The sequence below is a fragment of the Bufo bufo genome, chromosome 2 (assembly GCF_905171765.1).
Source record: "Bufo bufo chromosome 2, aBufBuf1.1, whole genome shotgun sequence".
Taxonomy (NCBI): Eukaryota; Metazoa; Chordata; class Amphibia; order Anura; family Bufonidae; genus Bufo; species Bufo bufo.
This window is the reverse complement of record NC_053390.1, coordinates 113,630,942-113,648,735: the sequence shown is the minus strand read 5'-3', so window position 1 is coordinate 113,648,735 and position 17,794 is coordinate 113,630,942. Positions and strand designations below refer to the sequence as shown.

At 45.0% G+C, this 17,794-nt stretch overlaps 1 protein-coding gene across 2 annotated transcripts in view; it reads right to left on the bottom strand.

The window, feature by feature from the left end:
• The window catches only part of LOC120992451 (ribosome-releasing factor 2, mitochondrial-like), a 63,655-nt gene that overhangs the window by 14,762 nt on the left and 31,099 nt on the right, over window positions 1–17,794 (bottom strand). For both annotated transcript variants that reach the window (XM_040421443.1, XM_040421444.1), the window contains exons 11-15: window positions 12,710–12,790; window positions 10,214–10,362; window positions 7,889–8,029; window positions 7,045–7,144; window positions 5,886–6,072 (exon numbers count right to left, since the gene is read on the bottom strand). In XM_040421443.1, coding sequence (XP_040277377.1) covers window positions 5,886–6,072; window positions 7,045–7,144; window positions 7,889–8,029; window positions 10,214–10,362; window positions 12,710–12,790 — 658 coding nt within the window. The remainder of the gene's footprint in view (window positions 1–5,885; window positions 6,073–7,044; window positions 7,145–7,888; window positions 8,030–10,213; window positions 10,363–12,709; window positions 12,791–17,794) is intronic.

Below are 17,794 nucleotides of genomic sequence, written 5' to 3'. Positions count from 1 at the left end.
CGAGTTCATTGAAAAAAAATTTTTTTGGCACAAGTTAGCGGAAATTGATTTTTTTGATTTTGTTCTCACAAAGTCTCCCTTTCCGCTAACTTGGGACAAAAATTTCAATCTTTCATGGACTCAATAAGCCCCTCAGCGAATACCTTGGGGTGTCTTCTTTCCAAAATGGTGTTATTTGTGGGGTGTTTGTACTGCCCTGGCATTTGAGGGTCTCCGCAATCATTACATGTATGCCCAGCATTAGGAGTTTCTGCTATTCTCCTTATATTGAGCATACGGGTAATGAGATTTTTTTTTTCCGTTCAGCCTCTGGGCTGAAAGAAAAAAATGAACGGCACAGATTTCTTCATTCGCATCGATCAATGTGGATGAAAAAATCTCTGCCAAAAAAAGAAAAAGGAGGGGAAAGGCGTCTGCCAGGACATAGGAGCTCCGCCCAACATCCATACCCACTTCAGCTCGTATGCCCTGGCAAACCAGATTTCTCCATTCACATCAATCGATGTGGATGAATAAATCATTGCCGGGATTTTTTTTTTTATATACAGTATACAAAGTGTTTGCCAAAGTATATGAACACCGCCACCTCCTCAGCTCATATGCCTCGGCAAACGTATCTTTTACTGCAGAGGAGAAATCTCGTCTTGCAGCGCCGCATACACCGACTTGCGTGTAATCTGACAGCAGCGCAATGCTTCTGTCCGAATGCACATCAGTGCTGCAGCTGGTCGATCGGTTGGTCCACCTGAAAGGTAAAAAAAACAAAACAAAAAAGAAAAAACCAGGCCGCAAAGCAATAACTTTATTAACTGTTGAACAGAACATAGAAACTTTTTTTAAACTTTTTTAACTGAACGTTTAACTTTTTTACTTACCGGTATTTTTTTTTTTGTTTAGTTTTTTTTACCTTTATAGAACAAACCTCTCCTTGGGGACAATGTGCAAAGCGCAAATCGCCCAAAGATGTGGCGAAGTACGTTATGCACTTTATCCCAGGTGAAAGGAGAGGTTTGCAGCAGCTGTGAGTGAATGGGCCCTAATAGCCCTGTGTGCCTGTCCTGGTGAGATGTGATCCCTATGCTAGGTGTACCTGTGTGTGGTACTTCCGGAAACACTCTCCATAGCATAGGGCAGGGTGGTCAGCACAGTCAGGACAGAAATAGCGGGTGTCACGCCTTATTCCACTCCTGCTACAGACACGACATCTTTTTCGGGGTGACGGTTGGGTTGAGGTACCAGGAACGACACTGGGGAAATGTCGCTCGTGTAGACGGCTAACTACACTGGTGGATGGGGCCACGGAACCTCCTGGGTAAAGGAGGTTCTCGATGATCTCTTCCTGGAATTTGAGGAAGGATCCTGTTCTCCCAGCCTTACTGTAGAGAACAAAACTATTATAGAGCGCCAATTGAATTAAATATACAGACACCTTCTTATACCAGCGTCTGGTTCTGCGGGAAACTAAATACGGAGACAACATCTGGTCATTGAAGTCCACCCCTCCCATGAGCAAATTATAGTCGTGGACACAGAGGGGCTTTTCAATGACACGGGTTGCTCGCTCAATTTGGATTGTCGTGTCTGCGTGAATGGAGGAGAGCATGTAAACGTCACGCTTGTCTCTCCATTTCACCGCGAGCAGTTCTTCGTTACACAAGGCAGCCCTCTGCCCCCTTGCAAGACGGGTGGTTACAAGCCGTTGGGGGAAGCCCACGCGACTAGTTCGCGCGGTGCCACAGGCGCAAATCCGTTCTAGAAACAAATGCCTAAAGAGGGCCACACTTGTGTAGAAATTGTCCACATAAAGATGGTACCCCTTGCCGAATAAGGGTGACACCAAGTCCCAGACTGTCTTCCCACTGCTCCCCAGGTAGTCAGGGCAACCGACCGGCTCCAGGGTCTGATCTTTTCCCTCATAGATCCGAAATTTGTGGGTATAGCCTGTGGCCCTTTCACAGAGCTTATACAATTTGACCCCATACCGGGCACGCTTGCTTGGGATGTATTGTTTGAAGCCAAGGCGCCCGGTAAAATGTATTAGAGACTCGTCTACGCAGATGTTTTGCTCAGGGGTATACAAATCTGCAAATTTCAGGTTGAAATGGTCTATGAGGGGCCGAAATTTGTGGAGCCGGTCAAAAGCAGGGTGGCCTCTGGGACGGGAGGTGGTGTTGTCGCTAAAGTGCAGGAAACGCAGGATGATCTCAAATTGTGTCCTGGACATAGCAGCAGAGAACATGGGCATGTGATGAATTGGGTGCGTTGACCAATATGACCGCAATTCATGCTTTTTTGTCAGGCCCATGTTGAGGAGAAGGCCCAAAAAAATTTTAAGTTCGGAAACTTGGACTGGTTTCCACCGGAAAGGCTGGGCATAATAGCTTCCCGGGTTAGCGGTTATAAATTGTGTGGCATACTGGTTGGTCTCTGCCACGACTAAGTCCAAGAGCTCCGCAGTCAAGAACAGCTCAAAAAATCCCAGGGCCGAACCGATTTGAGCCGTCTCAACCCGAACTCCAGACTGGGCGGTGAAAGGGGGAACTACTGGTGCGGCTGAAGTTGGTGACTGCCAATCAGGATTTGCCAGCACCTCAGGGACTCTAGGGGCTCTACGGGCCTGTCTGTGCGGTGGCTGCGACGGGGTAACTATTGCACGTGCCACCGTACCAGCTTCAACTGCCCTTCTGGTGCTCGCTACTTCACCAGGTTGTACGGCAGTGCTGGTACTAGGTCCAGGAAGGGCTGCGCTGCTGGTGTATGCCTCACCACGTGATCCGGCAGCGACAGCCCCACTCTGCTGCTCTTGAAGCGGATCCTGCGTAACCTGTGGTCTAGCGACATGGGGCCGGGTACGCCTGGTGCTGCCAGGGACCTCCACCTCCTCGTCCGAACTTTGGGTCAGAGAGCCACTGCTTTCCACAGGTTCATATTCTGACCCGCTAGATTCGTCAGATGAGGGTTCCCACTCCTCATCCGACTGGGTCAGAATCCTGTAGGCCTCTTCAGAAGAATACCCCCTGTTTGACATTTTGGACTACTAAATTTAGGGGTATTCCCTGAGACTACCCAAGAAAAAAAGCAAACCTGTCTTACAAAGGGGAGGCTAGCGAAGTACCGGAGGCCGCTGCGGTTGATAAAAAATATCAAAACTGATTTTTTTATCGCCGCAGTGCGTGTAAAATGAATGTGCAGTGATCAAAAAATATATATTTTTTGTCACTGCGGTGGGGCGGGCGTGGGTGAACGCACGTGTGGGCGACCGATCAGGCCTGATCGGGCAAACACTGCGTTTTGGGTGGAGGGCGAACTAAAGTGACACTAATACCATTATAGATCTGACCGTGATCAGTTTTGATCACTTACAGATACTATAAAAGTACAAATGCTGATTAGCGATACGCTAAACAGCGAATAAAAATGATTGCGGTGCGGTGGGGTGGGCGCTAACTGACGCTAACTACCTAACCAAGGGACCTAAACTATCCCTAAAACCTAACAGCCAATACCAGTGGAAAAAAAAAAGTGACAGTTTACACTGATCACTTTTTTTCCTTTCACTAGTGATTGACAGGGGCGATCAAAGGGGTGATCAAAGGGTTAATTGGGGTGCAGGTGGGTGATCTGGGGCTAAGGTGTAGTGTTGGTGCTACTCACAGTTCAGTCTGCTCCTGTGCTGGATCCAACCGACGAAAAGGACCAGCACAGGAGCAGACAAGCCATATAACAGATCATATTTACTAATATGATCTGTTATATGACTTTGGATTGGATTTTTTGAAAATCGCCAGCCTGACAGCCAATGATCATTGCTGGCAGGCTGGTGACGAAATACTTCTTTTAATTTTGCCGGCCCGCGATGCGCATGCGCGGGCCGGCTTTGAGCGAAATCTCGCGTCTCGCGAGATGACGCGTATATGCGTGACTCTGCGCAGCGCTGCCACCTCCGGAACGCAATCCTGCGTTAGGCGGTCCGGAGGTGGTTAAAGGGGTTTAAGATCCAGAATAAAGAACTGGTGCCTGACGAATCCTGTTCTGTTGTAACTGGGTTCTATTTATCCGTCTGCATCGGTGATGTCACGTCTACAACTTATAAAAGCTCCAGCCCTTCACTGGCCTCAGCAGCAGTGCACCTAAAGAGGCCAGTAATTGGCTGCAGAGGTTCCCGTGTTGTCGATGTAACATCAGAGCTGCAGCTAAGTAAATAGAGTCTTGCCGGGAGAAGTGGAGCGGCGGCAAGGGATCTGTCAGGTAAGTAATTACTAGTTCTTTACTGCAGGGTGATCCGAAGGTTTGTGTGGTTTCACCTTGAAACCAGACAACCCCTTTAAAAGGGGTTTTCCAGTACCTAGATATTGATGGCCTCCGGATAGGTCGGCAATGTCAGATCGGTGGAGAAAAACATTAATAAGGAAGGTGCAAACAAACAAGTCTGACTAAACCATCAAACTGGTGTTTTTTTGAGAATTTAGCCAATATATTCTAATATGAAGGACATATCTGAGCCCGAGCACAGCGCCAAGGTATCTCAAGTAGCTCGGGACCTAACGCTAACCTACCTGTGCCATATGGGCAATACCAGGTGCCAATGGGCGAATTACAGGAGCGTAAGGTCCGACTCACAGCAAACCCAGTTACCTCCAACATTCAGCCATGCTTACAATGGGAGGAGGGAGAGAGCTTTGATTGGGGGGTCACTCACATTGGGGTCTGATCTGAGATCTTATAAACATTGTCGATCTGATTGGGGCTGTGAGCTGAGGTCTGATTAACATTGGGGGTCTGATTGCTGATCTGAGGTCTAATGAAAAATATTTTTTTTTTCTTGTCCTCCTCTAAAACCTAAGTGCGTCTTATGGGCCGGTGCGTCTTATAGGACGAAAAATACGCCATGGTATCTCAAGTAGCTCGGGACCTAACGCTAACCTACCTGTGCCATATGGGCAATACCAGGAGCCAGTGGGCGAATTACAGGAGCGTAAGGTCCGACTCACAGCAAACCCAGTTACCTCCAGCATGCAGCCATGCGTACAATGGGAGGAGGGAGAGAGCTTTGATTGGGGGGTCACTCACATTGGGGTCTGATCTGAGATCTTTGAGCCCCACCCAAGACTGACTGATAAGGCCCAGGCCTCAGAGGTGCACCTAAATGTTGCCTGTGGATGAAAATCAGGCACATTTAAATATGGAGTTTATATACCTCCAAAGATATCTATATACAAACTACAAAAAATGGCGTGGTGTCAAAAGGCAGGAAGTGCTCAACCCCATATGCAGTTGTGCATCTATACCCAGGGGAGCAGATCCTGCACTTGTGGCCCATTGCTAATGGCGATCCCCAGCAAAATCAGATATGTCCTTGATACAGCGGACCACAAGTACCACAAAAAGACATCCTACACAACTGGGATTTTGCTGTGATTCGGACCTTACGCTCCTGTAATATGCCCACTGGCTCCTGGTATTGCCCCTACGGCACAGGTAGGTTAGCGTTAGGTCCCGAGCTACTTGAGATACCTTGGCGCGGTGCTCGGGCTCAGATATGTCCTTCATATATGGCTGGGGGCTGATATGAGGCATGGGGGTCTCATCTGAGGTCTGATTGGGGGTCTTCTTTATATTGGGCTCTGATCTAAGGTCTGATTGGGGGGTCACTCACATTGGGGTCTGATCTGAGATCTTATAAACATTGGGGATCTGATTGGGGCTGTGAGCTGAGGTCTGATTAACATTGGGGGTCTGATTGCTGATCTGAGGTCTAATGAAAAATATTTTTTTTTTCTTGTCCTCCTCTAAAACCTAAGTGCGTCTTTTGGGCCGGTGCGTCTTATAGGACGAAAAATATGATATATAGGTAATGTAAAGGGTTAACAGCTTTAGGAATTTACCGGGTTGTTTAGCTACAGAGGATGGCTCAATGGTACAGAAGAAGACTGGCTCTGGAATCTCCACACCGGCTAATACAAGGTTGTCCTGTGACTTCTTGTCATTGCTCTTCTCCCCAGCTCGACCCGCCCTGCGAACAGCGGCTGATGCAGATGCTTTTGAGGATACAATAGTGTCTCCAGTTGCAGTCTGTGATACACAGAGGTAAACATATGAGTACAATGTTACAGAACACGCAGTGTCCACTGACAGCGGTCACCCTGATATAATGGTGGTGCTCTATTCACTTCTTGTGCATCAGTGTAACTTTCAGAAAAGGTACCATTCCAACGGCCTGCTTGGTTCAAGAACTTACTTACAACTTACTTCATGGTCTATAAGGGTAGGTTCACACTAAGTTTTTTGGAGGGAGATTTGAGGCAGATTTTCTTGCAGGTTTTTCAGCCAAAGTCATAAGTGGATCCAGAAGGAAGGAGAAATAAGTTCTTCCTTTATAGTTTCGATTATTTCTGAATCTGCTTCTGGCTTTCGCTGAAAAACCTGCAGAGAAATGTGCTTCAAAAACTCAGTGTGAGCCTACCATAAGGACTTGGCTGTAATGTTTTGCGGTCCGCAAATTGCGGATCCTCAAAACACAGATTCTGGCCGCCTGCATGCTGCCATTTTCTTTTTCACTTCAATAAAAATATCCTATCTTTGTCCGTAAAACGGACAAGAATAGGACATGTTCTATCTTTGCAGGACCGCGGAACGGACGTGCAGACAAGGACATGGTGTGCTGTGTCCATCTTTTGTGGCCCCATTGAAATGAATGGGTCTGGATCAAACATACGGTCATGTGCATGAGCCCTAAGACTTGGCACTAGGCACCGTCCACCAGGTGAAATAGTACCTCCTGGAACGGAGAAGGTCGCAAAGATCCAGTGCTGTCTGCTAATGACCATGTTGCTTATTTAAATGACTCAATAAATAAGCTATATTTTATTAGTGGAGTTTCCCTGTAAAGAGCTGGTAAACAGGAGAATAATATGCACGTATTTTAGGAGTATAGTCAATTTTGGGAAACGGCACACAAAGCATATAGTCCTACTGTAGTATGCAGGTACCACTGGTGTGTATACTATCTACATACTGGCATTGGAGAAAACAATGCACACTTACCTGTTTAAGTCCCACAGTTAAGGCAATATTACCGGGAGGCAGAGAGGATATTTCTACTTGTTGATCAGCAAATGGTAAGATTAATCGGCTCATCCTTTCCCTGTATAAAAAGACAACACTCACACTAGCTGTCCACTTATATGCACAGAATCATCGTTCTCTCATATAGTATGAACATATTCCGCAGCACTTTATAGTTAGGGAAGTAAGACACTTGCGTTGTGGCATTCCGGTTTTGAGATCCGGCTGAGGCATAAGCAGAAAGGACACGCCCCCTGTGCTGCCATTATCTGAAGATAATCTAGTAGAGCAATGAATGTGAAGATCTCTGGATCCATGTGAGGTACAGGGCTGGTTCTAGATTTGTTAGAAAGGTATTGTCGTGTACTATATGATGTCTGATTTTAATTTTTTACATCAATCATGGTATAACCCCTTTAAAGCAGGAAGTGCTAAAAAAAACAAAAAAACAAAACAAAAGAAGCATAAGGCCTCGTTCACATCTCCATCAAGCTGATCCAGCACAAATTCCAGCTAACGTTTTTTTGTCCAGCTGGAAAGCAGTCAGATCACTGCCCGACCTCTTTACCGTCAATGGGGATCGGGCGGTGAACTAGAGAACCCGGCAATGCCGGATCTGGGGAAATCCTGCTTGAAGGAGATGTGAACAAAGACTTACTGGCCGATCCTCCAAGGTTACAGTGCTCCCCAGAGGTCTTTGTTTCTGGTGCTGCAAACAACAATGTACCCGACTAACCCAGATACTACTCGTTACTGCAGTGCTGGAGCACAGTAGCATTATTACATCAGTAAGGTTTTACATCTCCGACAGAACAATACGCACGTGCAGTTTTTGTTCACATTATACACTGCAGATTGCGCTTTCATTACTCCAGAATAAATTCGGACAAATACCATAGGTCCACGCTGCCGGTCATGAACAACTTTAAATGCCAGAGCACACAAGTCATCCTTGTACCAGGACCTATAAAGGAACACATATGATTTCATATGAGAAAAATTTCATTTCAGTTTCTTGATATTTTACAGAATTACTGCATGCGGGAAATCAGGGGCAGTGTTGATTTTCGTATAGGCAATACTGCTAATAATACTGCTATTCCTTTCTTGTGTGCACTCCTATCCAGGTCTGCAGATCTGTTATTCAGTGGGCGACAGCCATGACCTTCTGTATAGTGCTGCAGCCAATCATTGGCCTCAGCAGTCTTGCGCGTTACATCGCTGAGGTCAGCGATTGGCTGCAACAGTACACTGAACATCACAGCTGCAGCCCAGGGCATATGACTGCAGCAGCGCTGGATTAAACACACACAAGAAGGGAAAGTACTTCTTTTTTATTATTATTATTTTACATGGCACTTTAGTAAAATTAAAACTCAAACAATCCCTTTAAGCCAGGGGTGCACAACCTGCCGCTCGTGATGCCATCCTGTGGAGCCCCCAACCTCCTATACACAAAAATGCATGTTTGTGTGCGGCTGCTCACATGTAGTTTCCATGTCAAAGAGAAGACAAGAGACAGAGGCAAGAGCCAAGTACTACAGCTGTACTGTGTATCCCATATATCGGGACAATGGGGGTCCACTGACCCATGTTTGGCACTTAAGAAAGGAGTATATGAATTAGAGGTGGATATCTATGCGTTCAGCTCTACCCATTGTAGTTTATGGTCATTATGAAAGGCTAAGTAGTTACCACAATCTTCAGTGGAGAGAGCCACGAGCATGTCTGGTCTCCTACTCCGTGGAATGCTTATTGGGTAGTAGGGGGTCTCCATCATCCCAATTGGTGGGTGGTTTTCTGGAAGTGGAACCTGCATCAGATATTTATGACATCTACTTTTAATATACCATAACTGTCTCAGAAGAGAATACCCCTTTAAGTTTTACACTACGTAGTGACATGTGTCACATGGTATGAATGTGATGGTGACCTACTGTGACATGACATTGTTGGATTTTTGGTCAAAAGTCACAAGAAGCTTTGCCATCATAGACCACAATGCAAGTCCGGGGAGTTTGAGATTTGTCTGGGTGCAACATTTCTGCAATTTAGCTGGTTTGTTTTTTTTCCATGTTTTTTTTTCTAAACTAGTTGCATGACAGTAAGTTGTTTTGGTAACCTTTCAGAGACTTGCGGATGTGCGATACAAGTCACCATGCAGCCCCAGCCTTATTGCAATCTTTGGGAGTGGTTCAATATGAGCCTCGGAGAGGCCCATGGAGCAGAAAAGGTTCTGCACACCTGCTCTAAGCTTTGCCACTAGATCCATGAAAGTAATTACAGGAATCGTCAATTTTGGGCACTTTGTAGTGAACATGGTCATCTTTTTGTATGCAGGAGTGAAGATAGTCACTCTTACATTACCCAGGGGAAAAACCGCTATGCCATCCACAGATTAAGATGGCAAAGGGTTGGGATTTGGAGAGAACCACAAGGGTATACCACTAGCGCTTTCTCTAATAATAACCTTCCCGATATTTCAGCCTTTACAATGATGTTCTGTTCCTCCATTACTTGCCATCTCCCCATTCACACCTCCTGTTTATTGGTGGAGATGATCACACATTATTCCTGTGTACAACATGTGAAATGAGCAGGAGGGGGATGTAGTACAATTGCAAAGGTAAGTACCATAGGTGGAGAAGGTTATCTGGTCGCTATTAAATGTGCCATGAGAACCCCTTTAACCTCCCCTCCTACAGCACCATTATCTGACTGAACAGAATCGAGGCATATGGCAGGAATTTATCTTTAATGGAAGAAGATTTTAATGACTTGGTCAACTAGTCTTAAAGGGGTTAGCCAAACTATAAAACATGCCCCCCAATGCCTGGGCCCCTCATATAGACTATACTTATACCGCGATGGGGACGAGCCTCCCTAGCATCGCAGGTGACGCCAGGGAGGCTCGTCCCCATCATGGCCTGCTATTGGCTACTCCCTCCATAGCCGGATGTTTTGATCTGCACGACAGGGGAGATTTAGCAGTGGCCGTGTGGGGATCCGGAGTGACACGAGTGCTGGGGAGCAGGGGATCCGGAGTGACGCGAGTGCTGGGGAGCAGGGTAAGTATAATCTATATAAGGGGCCCGGGCATTGGGGGGGCATGTTTTATAGTTTGGATAACCCCTTTAAATTCACTTACATGAAGTCATGGGAACAGTCGTCTGGTGAGGGCAGGTACAGCGTGATGGCATCTAACAGAGGCTGGACACCTTTATTCTTCAAAGCACTGCCACACAGCACTGGGACTGCTGAGCGAGCCAGCGTAATCCTGCGAATGGCAGCCTGTAACTGCACAGTACAACAGTGGGTTACTTCCGGGTACCGATAAGAATCCATGTCCCCCTTACAGCATTATTTCACATGGATAGGAAACAGGGGGCTAGTTTTGTACCTTTATGCAGTGTTAGAAAAAAACTTTGAAAGATTTATCCCATTAGGACAACCCCTTCTTTTTACAGCGTCCCTGCTAATGAGCAGATCACTGGTGTCGTGTACACATTTTCCTGCAGAAATGTGATTACACAGCGCCCATTCAATTACCGTCTAATACATGGTTGCTCGAGGTCCTCCAGAGGGGTCAGTCTCCTCTTCACCAGCCCCTTTACTTTTGTTATTTACCTCTCCCCTTCTCTTTCTTATCTTTAATTAATGGGTTGTGCAGTGGTATAATACTGAAGACCTTTCTGCAGGATAGATAATATCAAATCAGCGAGGGCATGGCTCCCGACACTGATCAGCTGTTCGTGGCACTCATGTAAGTGCTGCGTCCTCTTCAAAGTTGGACTGCACGCTGTCTCCCTTGTAGTTACACTTCACCGCTGCTACAATGGAGACGGCACTCTCACAATCTCCACGACCCCTTTAAACAGCTCTTTTAAGCTCAGCCTTTGCTTTGCTAACTTTGAACTATAGTAACAATGGGGGGGGGGGGGGGCAGAGGGACGGGCTGTCCCTCATTCACTGCATTTGTCAATCAGCACAGGAGATTGAGTTACACAAAGTACCTCTTTCCCTCTGTAGGACCTGAGCATTACAAAAAAAGTCAATTAATGCCAATAGGCACCATGGTTTTCTTCTTTTTCTTGTGGAGGCATTGCAGAGAAAACTGAACACTTGCTGTCAGATTCCCCCAGACAGATGTTGTACTTGGCTGAATGAAGAACCCCAGCAGTGCACGGCACCAGTGCTAACCACTGAGCCACCGGGCAGTCCAACACTGGGGTCCTAGTAGGAACCATACAAGACTGAATTATTCTAACAAAAAGTGGCTGCAAAGAAAGAGCAGACCTATTAATGGGAACCTGTTACCTGGATTTTGTGTATAGAGCTGAGGGCATGGGCTGCTAGATCTCCGCTAGAACATCCACAATATCCAGTCCCCATAGCTCTCTGTGCTTTTATTGGGTCAAAAACGATTTTATAGATATGTAAATTAACCTTAGAGGAGTCCTGTCTCCTCCATGCTTGAGAGATGAGTCCAGCGTTCTCTGACTCTGAGTCCAGCCACGTCCACTGTGCAGGAGCCCAGCACCGCCCCGCATCCTCCGAATCTCCTCCTTGCTCCCCGACGTCACAAAGCTAGAGCGCCGTAATATCGCAATGCGCAAGCGCAGTTTGTTCTCTGAAGCGGATGCCAGCACAGGGAAGAACACTATGCCGACACTGCACATGCGCTAGCTCACGCATCGCGAGATTACGGCGCTCTAGCTTTGTGATTTTGAGGAGCAAGGAGGAGATTCGGAGTATGCGGGGCGGTGCTGGGCTCCTTCACAGTGGGCGTGGCTGGCCTCCGGAATGGATATTGCAGATGTGTTAGCGGCGATCTAGCAGCCCATGTCCTCAGCTCTATACTCAAAATCCTTCAATGAAAAGTGCCATTTAAGGGAGGGCTTTTCCAATTTTAATGTGACTGTTAAAGTTAAGGTAGGGCCTTGAGACCAAAAAGAACACAACAGGAACGCAAGTTACGGGGAAACCTCATATTCAAACGTGTACGTTTCTCACTTTGGTTAACATTGTTCAGACTATGATATGTCACATAGCTGTTTCATCTGCGGGGCTTGTTTTTGGACATATGATGGGGATTACATCTTCACTGTACAAAGTATGACCTGATTATGGAAAAATACAGCACGACAGACAGGTAAGTGTGCGGCAGCTGATCAGGTATTGCCTCCATACAAACAAGTGGATACCCATACCCTGGACATTTTATCTATAGTCGTGTTTTACATCACCGCTGCTTCACTGAAATTGCTCTTTAGTTTAACCCTTCAGGGAAATACGATGTAAATGTTCTTATCTAGAAGCTCCCTGACATACATTTAAGTCAAGGTGATACTAAGAATTGCAAAGCATTACGTATGTGATCGCAGTTTGGCCAAAAAACACACTTCTGATAGGACTGATGTAAGAATAGTTACAGTCTGGTGTATTCATGGGTGGAGCGCTGTCCATTGTGCTGCGGTGACACATATACACAGCAGCCTGGCAATCACAACCACAAGGGGCTGGGAAGGTGGGGGTTAGAGTTCCGCTATCTACCAAGCGCCACAATAATTTTCATGTATTCATACAAATTTGATGGAAATGTGTAATTTACAACTGTCACCCTTTAATATAGTGGCTACTGTACCTTTTCTACCGGTATGAGATTAAGATCCTCGCTGTATTCTTCGAGCATCAATGAAGCAAATTCATCGTCTAAATCTGCAATCTGCAAAAAGTGACAATATTTCCAGGGTAAGAGAAGCATACAAACTGATTCCCCACCTACAGACATTAAGAAGGACGGGTCACTAAGCCAGACTTCTCTACCTTATAGGGTTCACATCAGTGTCAGGACCCTGTAACAGGCACCTGATGCTGAGACTAGCACCGACAACTTCAAGGGGGGGTTTTCTGGGCGTTAAATATTGGTGACCTATCTTCTTCAGAGTTCATGTTATAGTGGCTGTGCTCAGTACTGCAGGCGACATTCCATTCAATTGAATGGTACTGAGCTGCAGAAAGGCCGTGTCACCAATGGACGTGACATCACAGGCCGCAGCAATCGCCATGGCCCCTTCCAACAGCTTCATTACCAAGGGTGCTGGGTGTAAGACCGATCTGATATTGATGACCTATCCTGAGAATAAGTCAACAATGTTTACCGTAACTCCCTGAAAACGTCTTTAAAAAGGTATTCCGCTTTTGATGATTACATTTATTTCTTTACACAATAGGATGTCGAACAATTTTCTAATTTACATGTATTTAAATTTTTGTTCACAGACCTTTATTATATCTGTGTATTTGACTCTTTCTAAAACATTATGGTCCATTTTAATCCTGTACAATGCATCCATAGGAGAGCTAGATATGCATAGTGTTAGTTGTCAGTCATGTGACCCAGCTTTCAGTTAGCCTAGGCATCTAACAGGTGAATAGTAGTGTACGGAGGAGCAGAACATATACAATATATACAGTATTACTATCTGCAGCAGCACCTCATGTCTGTCAGTGGCTGTGTAGAAGCAGATCTCAGTGCTGTTTGTTTGTTTTTTTTCTTTTACACTAAACTTTATTAACAACATGACAACATCACTTAGAGACAGGCAGCCATTTTACAAATCATTACAGACAGGCACACAATGATGTAGTCACTGTAATAACCACAATGAAAATTATGATTCCACCACTAATCCTACTTACTTATCACATGAATGTGTCCTGTGTGTCATGTAACACTGCTGCTTAATGAATATCAGGGTGTAAGGAGTAGGGAATCGACCGATATTTTTTTTTTTTATAGAGCAGATACCTATAATCTGCGAACTTTCAGGTTGATAGCCGATAATTTATACCGATATTCTGTGCATTTTCATTTTTGAAAAAACAAAAAATTCCTACACAAATCTGCTGAACATGAACATGTTTATTGTTAACCACCTCAGCCCCCAGTGCTTAAACACCCTGAAAGACCAGGCCACTTTTTACACTTCTGACCTACACTACTTTCACCGTTTATTGCTCGGTCATGCAACTTACCACCCAAATGAATTTTACCTCCTTTTCTTCTCACTAATAGAGCTTTCATTTGGTGGTATTTCATTGCTGCTGACATTTTTACTTTTTTTGTTATTAATCGAAATTTAACGATTTTTTTGCAAAAAAATGACATTTTTCACTTTCAGTTGTAAAATTTTGCAAAAAAAACGACATCCATATATAAATTTTGCTCTAAATTTATTGTTCTACATGTCTTTGATAAAAAAAAAATGTTTGGGTAAAAATAAAATGGTTTGGGTAAAAGTTATAGCGTTTACAAACTATGGTACAAAAATGTGAATTTCCGCTTTTTGCAGCAGCTCTGACTTTCTGAGCACCTGTCATGTTTCCTGAGGTTCTACAATGCCCAGACAGTACAAACACCCCACAAATGACCCCATTTCGGAAAGTAGACACCCTAAGGTATTCGCTGATGGGCATAGTGAGTTCATAGAACTTTTTATTTTTTGTCACAAGTTAGCGGAAATGATGATTTTTTTTTTTTTCTTACAAAGTCTCATATTCCACTAACTTGTGACAAAAAATAAAAAATTCTAGGAACTCGCCATGCCCCTCACGGAATACCTTGGGGTGTCTTCTTTCCAAAATGGGGTCACTTGTGGGGTAGTTATACTGCCCTGGCATTCTAGGGGCCCAAATGTGTGGTAAGGAGTTTGAAATCAAATTCTGTAAAAAATGGCCAGTGAAATCCGAAAGGTGCTCTTTGGAATATGGGCCCCTTTGCCCACCTAGGCTGCAAAAAAGTGTCACACATCTGGTATCTCCGTATTCAGGAGAAGTTGGGGAATGTGTTTTGCGGTGTCATTTTACATATACCCATGCTGGGTGAGAGAAATATCTTGGCAAAAGACAACTTTTACCATTTTTTTATACAAAGTTGGCATTTGACCAAGATATTTATCTCACCCAGCATGGGTATATGTAAAATGACACCCCAAAACACATTCCCCAACTTCTCCTGAATACGGAGATACCACATGTGTGACACTTTTTTGCAGCCTAGGTGGGCAAAGGGGCCCATATTCCAAAGAGCACCTTTCGGATTTCACTGGTCATTTTTTACAGAATTTGATTTCAAACTCCTTACCACACATTTGGGCCCCTAGAATGCCAGGGCAGTATAACTACCCCACAAGTGACCCCATTTTGGAAAGAAGACACCCCAAGGTATTCCGTGAGGGGCATGGCGAGTTCCTAGAATTTTTTATTTTTTGTCACAAGTTAGCGGAAAATGATGATTTTTATTTTTTTTTTTCTTACAAAGTCTCATATTCCACTAACTTGTGACAAAAAATAAAAAATTCTAGGAACTCGCCATGCCCCTCACGGAATACATTGGGGTGTCTTCTTTCCAAAATGGGGTCACTTGTTGGGTAGTTATACTGCCCTGGCATTTTCCAGGGGCCCTAATGTGTGGTAAGTAGGTAAATGACCTGTGAAATCCTAAAGGTGCTCTTTGGAATATGGGCCCCTTTGCCCACCTAGGCTGCAAAAAAGTGTCACACATGTGGTATTTCCGTATTCAGGAGAAGTTCGGGAATGTGTTTTGGGGTGTCATTTTACATATACCCATGCTGGGTGAGATAAATATCTTGGTCAAATGCCAACTTTGTATAAAAAAATGGTAAAAGTTGTCTTTTGCCAAGATATTTCGCTCACCCAGCATGGGTATATGTAAAATGACACCCCAAAACACATTCCCCAACTTCTCCTGAACACGGAGATACCACATGTGTGACACTTTTTTTCAGCCTAGGTGGGCAAAGGGGCCATTATTCCAAAGAGCACCTTTCGGATTTCACTGGTCATTTTTTACAGAATTTGATTTCAAACTCCTTACCACACATTTGGGCCCCTAGAATGCCAGGGCAGTATAACTACCCCACAAGTGACCCCATTTTGGAAAGAAGACACCCCAAGGTATTCCGTGAGGGGCATGGCGAGTTCCTAGAATTTTTTATTTTTTGTCACAAGTTAGTGGAATATGAGACTTTGTAAGAAAAAAAAAAAAAAATCATCATTTTCCACTAACTTGTGACAAAAAATAAAAAATTCTAGGAACTCGCCATGCCCCTCACGGAATACCTTGGGGTGTCCTCTTTCCAAAATGGGGTCACTTGTGGGGTAGTTATACTGCCCTGGCATTTTCCAGGGGCCCTAATGTGTGGTAAGTAGGTAAATGACCTGTGAAATCCTAAAGGTGCTCTTTGGAATATGGGCCCCTTTGCCCACCTAGGCTGCAAAAAAGTGTCACACATGTGGTATCGCCGTATTCAGGAGAAGTTGGGGAATGTGTTTTGGGGTGTCATTTTACATATACCCATGCTGGGTGAGAGAAATATCTTGGCAAAAGACAACTTTTCCCATTTTTTTATACAAAGTTGGCATTTGACCAAGATATTTCTCTCACCCAGCATGGGTATATGTAAAATGACACCCCAAAACACATTCCCCAACTTCTCCTGAGTACGGCGATACCAGATGTGTGACACTTTTTTGCAGCCTAGATGCGCAAAGGTGCCCAAATTCCTTTTAGAGGGGCATTTTTAGACATTTGGATACCAGACTTCTTCTCACGCTTTGGGGCCCCTAGAATGCCAGGGCAGTATAAATACCCCACATGTGACCCCATTTTGGAAAGAAGACACCCCAAGGTATTCAATGAGGGGCATGGCGAGTTCATAGAAATTATTTTTTTTTGACACAAGTTAGCGGAAATTGATATTTTTTATTTTTTTCTCACAAAGTCACCCTTTCCGCTAACTTGGGACAAAAATTTCAATCTTTCATGGACTCAATATGCCCCTCACGGAATACCTGGGGGTGTCTTCTTTCCGAAATGGGGTCACATGTGGGGTATTTATACTGCCCTGGCATTCTAGGGGCCCTAAAGCGTGAGAAGAAGTCTGGAATATAAATGTCTAAAAAATTTTACGCATTTGGATTCCGTGAGGGGTATGGTGAGTTCATGTGAGATTTTATTTTTTGACACAAGTTAGTGGAATATGAGACTTTGTAAGAAAAAAAAAATAATAATTCCGCTAACTTGGGCCAAAAAAATGTCTGAATGGAGCCTTACAGAGGGGTGATCAATGACAGGGGGGGTGATCAATGACAGGGGGGGTGATCAATGACAGGGGGGGTGATCAATGACAGGGGGGTGATCAGGGAGTCTATATGGGGTGATCACCCCCCTGTCATTGATCACCCCCCTGTAAGGCTCCATTCAGATGTCCGTATGTGTTTTGCGGATCCGATCCATGTATCCGTGGATCCGTAAAAATCATACGGACATCTGAATGCAGCCTGACAGGGGGGTGATCAATGACAGGGGGGTAATCAATGACAGGGGGGTGATCAGGGAGTCTATATGGGGTGATCACCCCCCCTGGAAGGCTCCAGGGAGACGCCTGTATGTGTTTTGCGGATCCAATCCATCTATCAGTGGATCCGTAAAAATCATGCGGACATCTGAATGGAGCTTTACAGGGGGTTGATCAATGACAGGGGGGTAATCAATGACAGGGGGGTGATCAGGGAGTCTATATGGGGTGATCACCACAGTCATTGATCACGCCCCTGTAAGGCTCCATTCAGACGTCCGTATGCGTTTTGCGGATCCGATCCATCTATCAGTGGATCTGTAAAAATCATGCGGACATCTGAATGG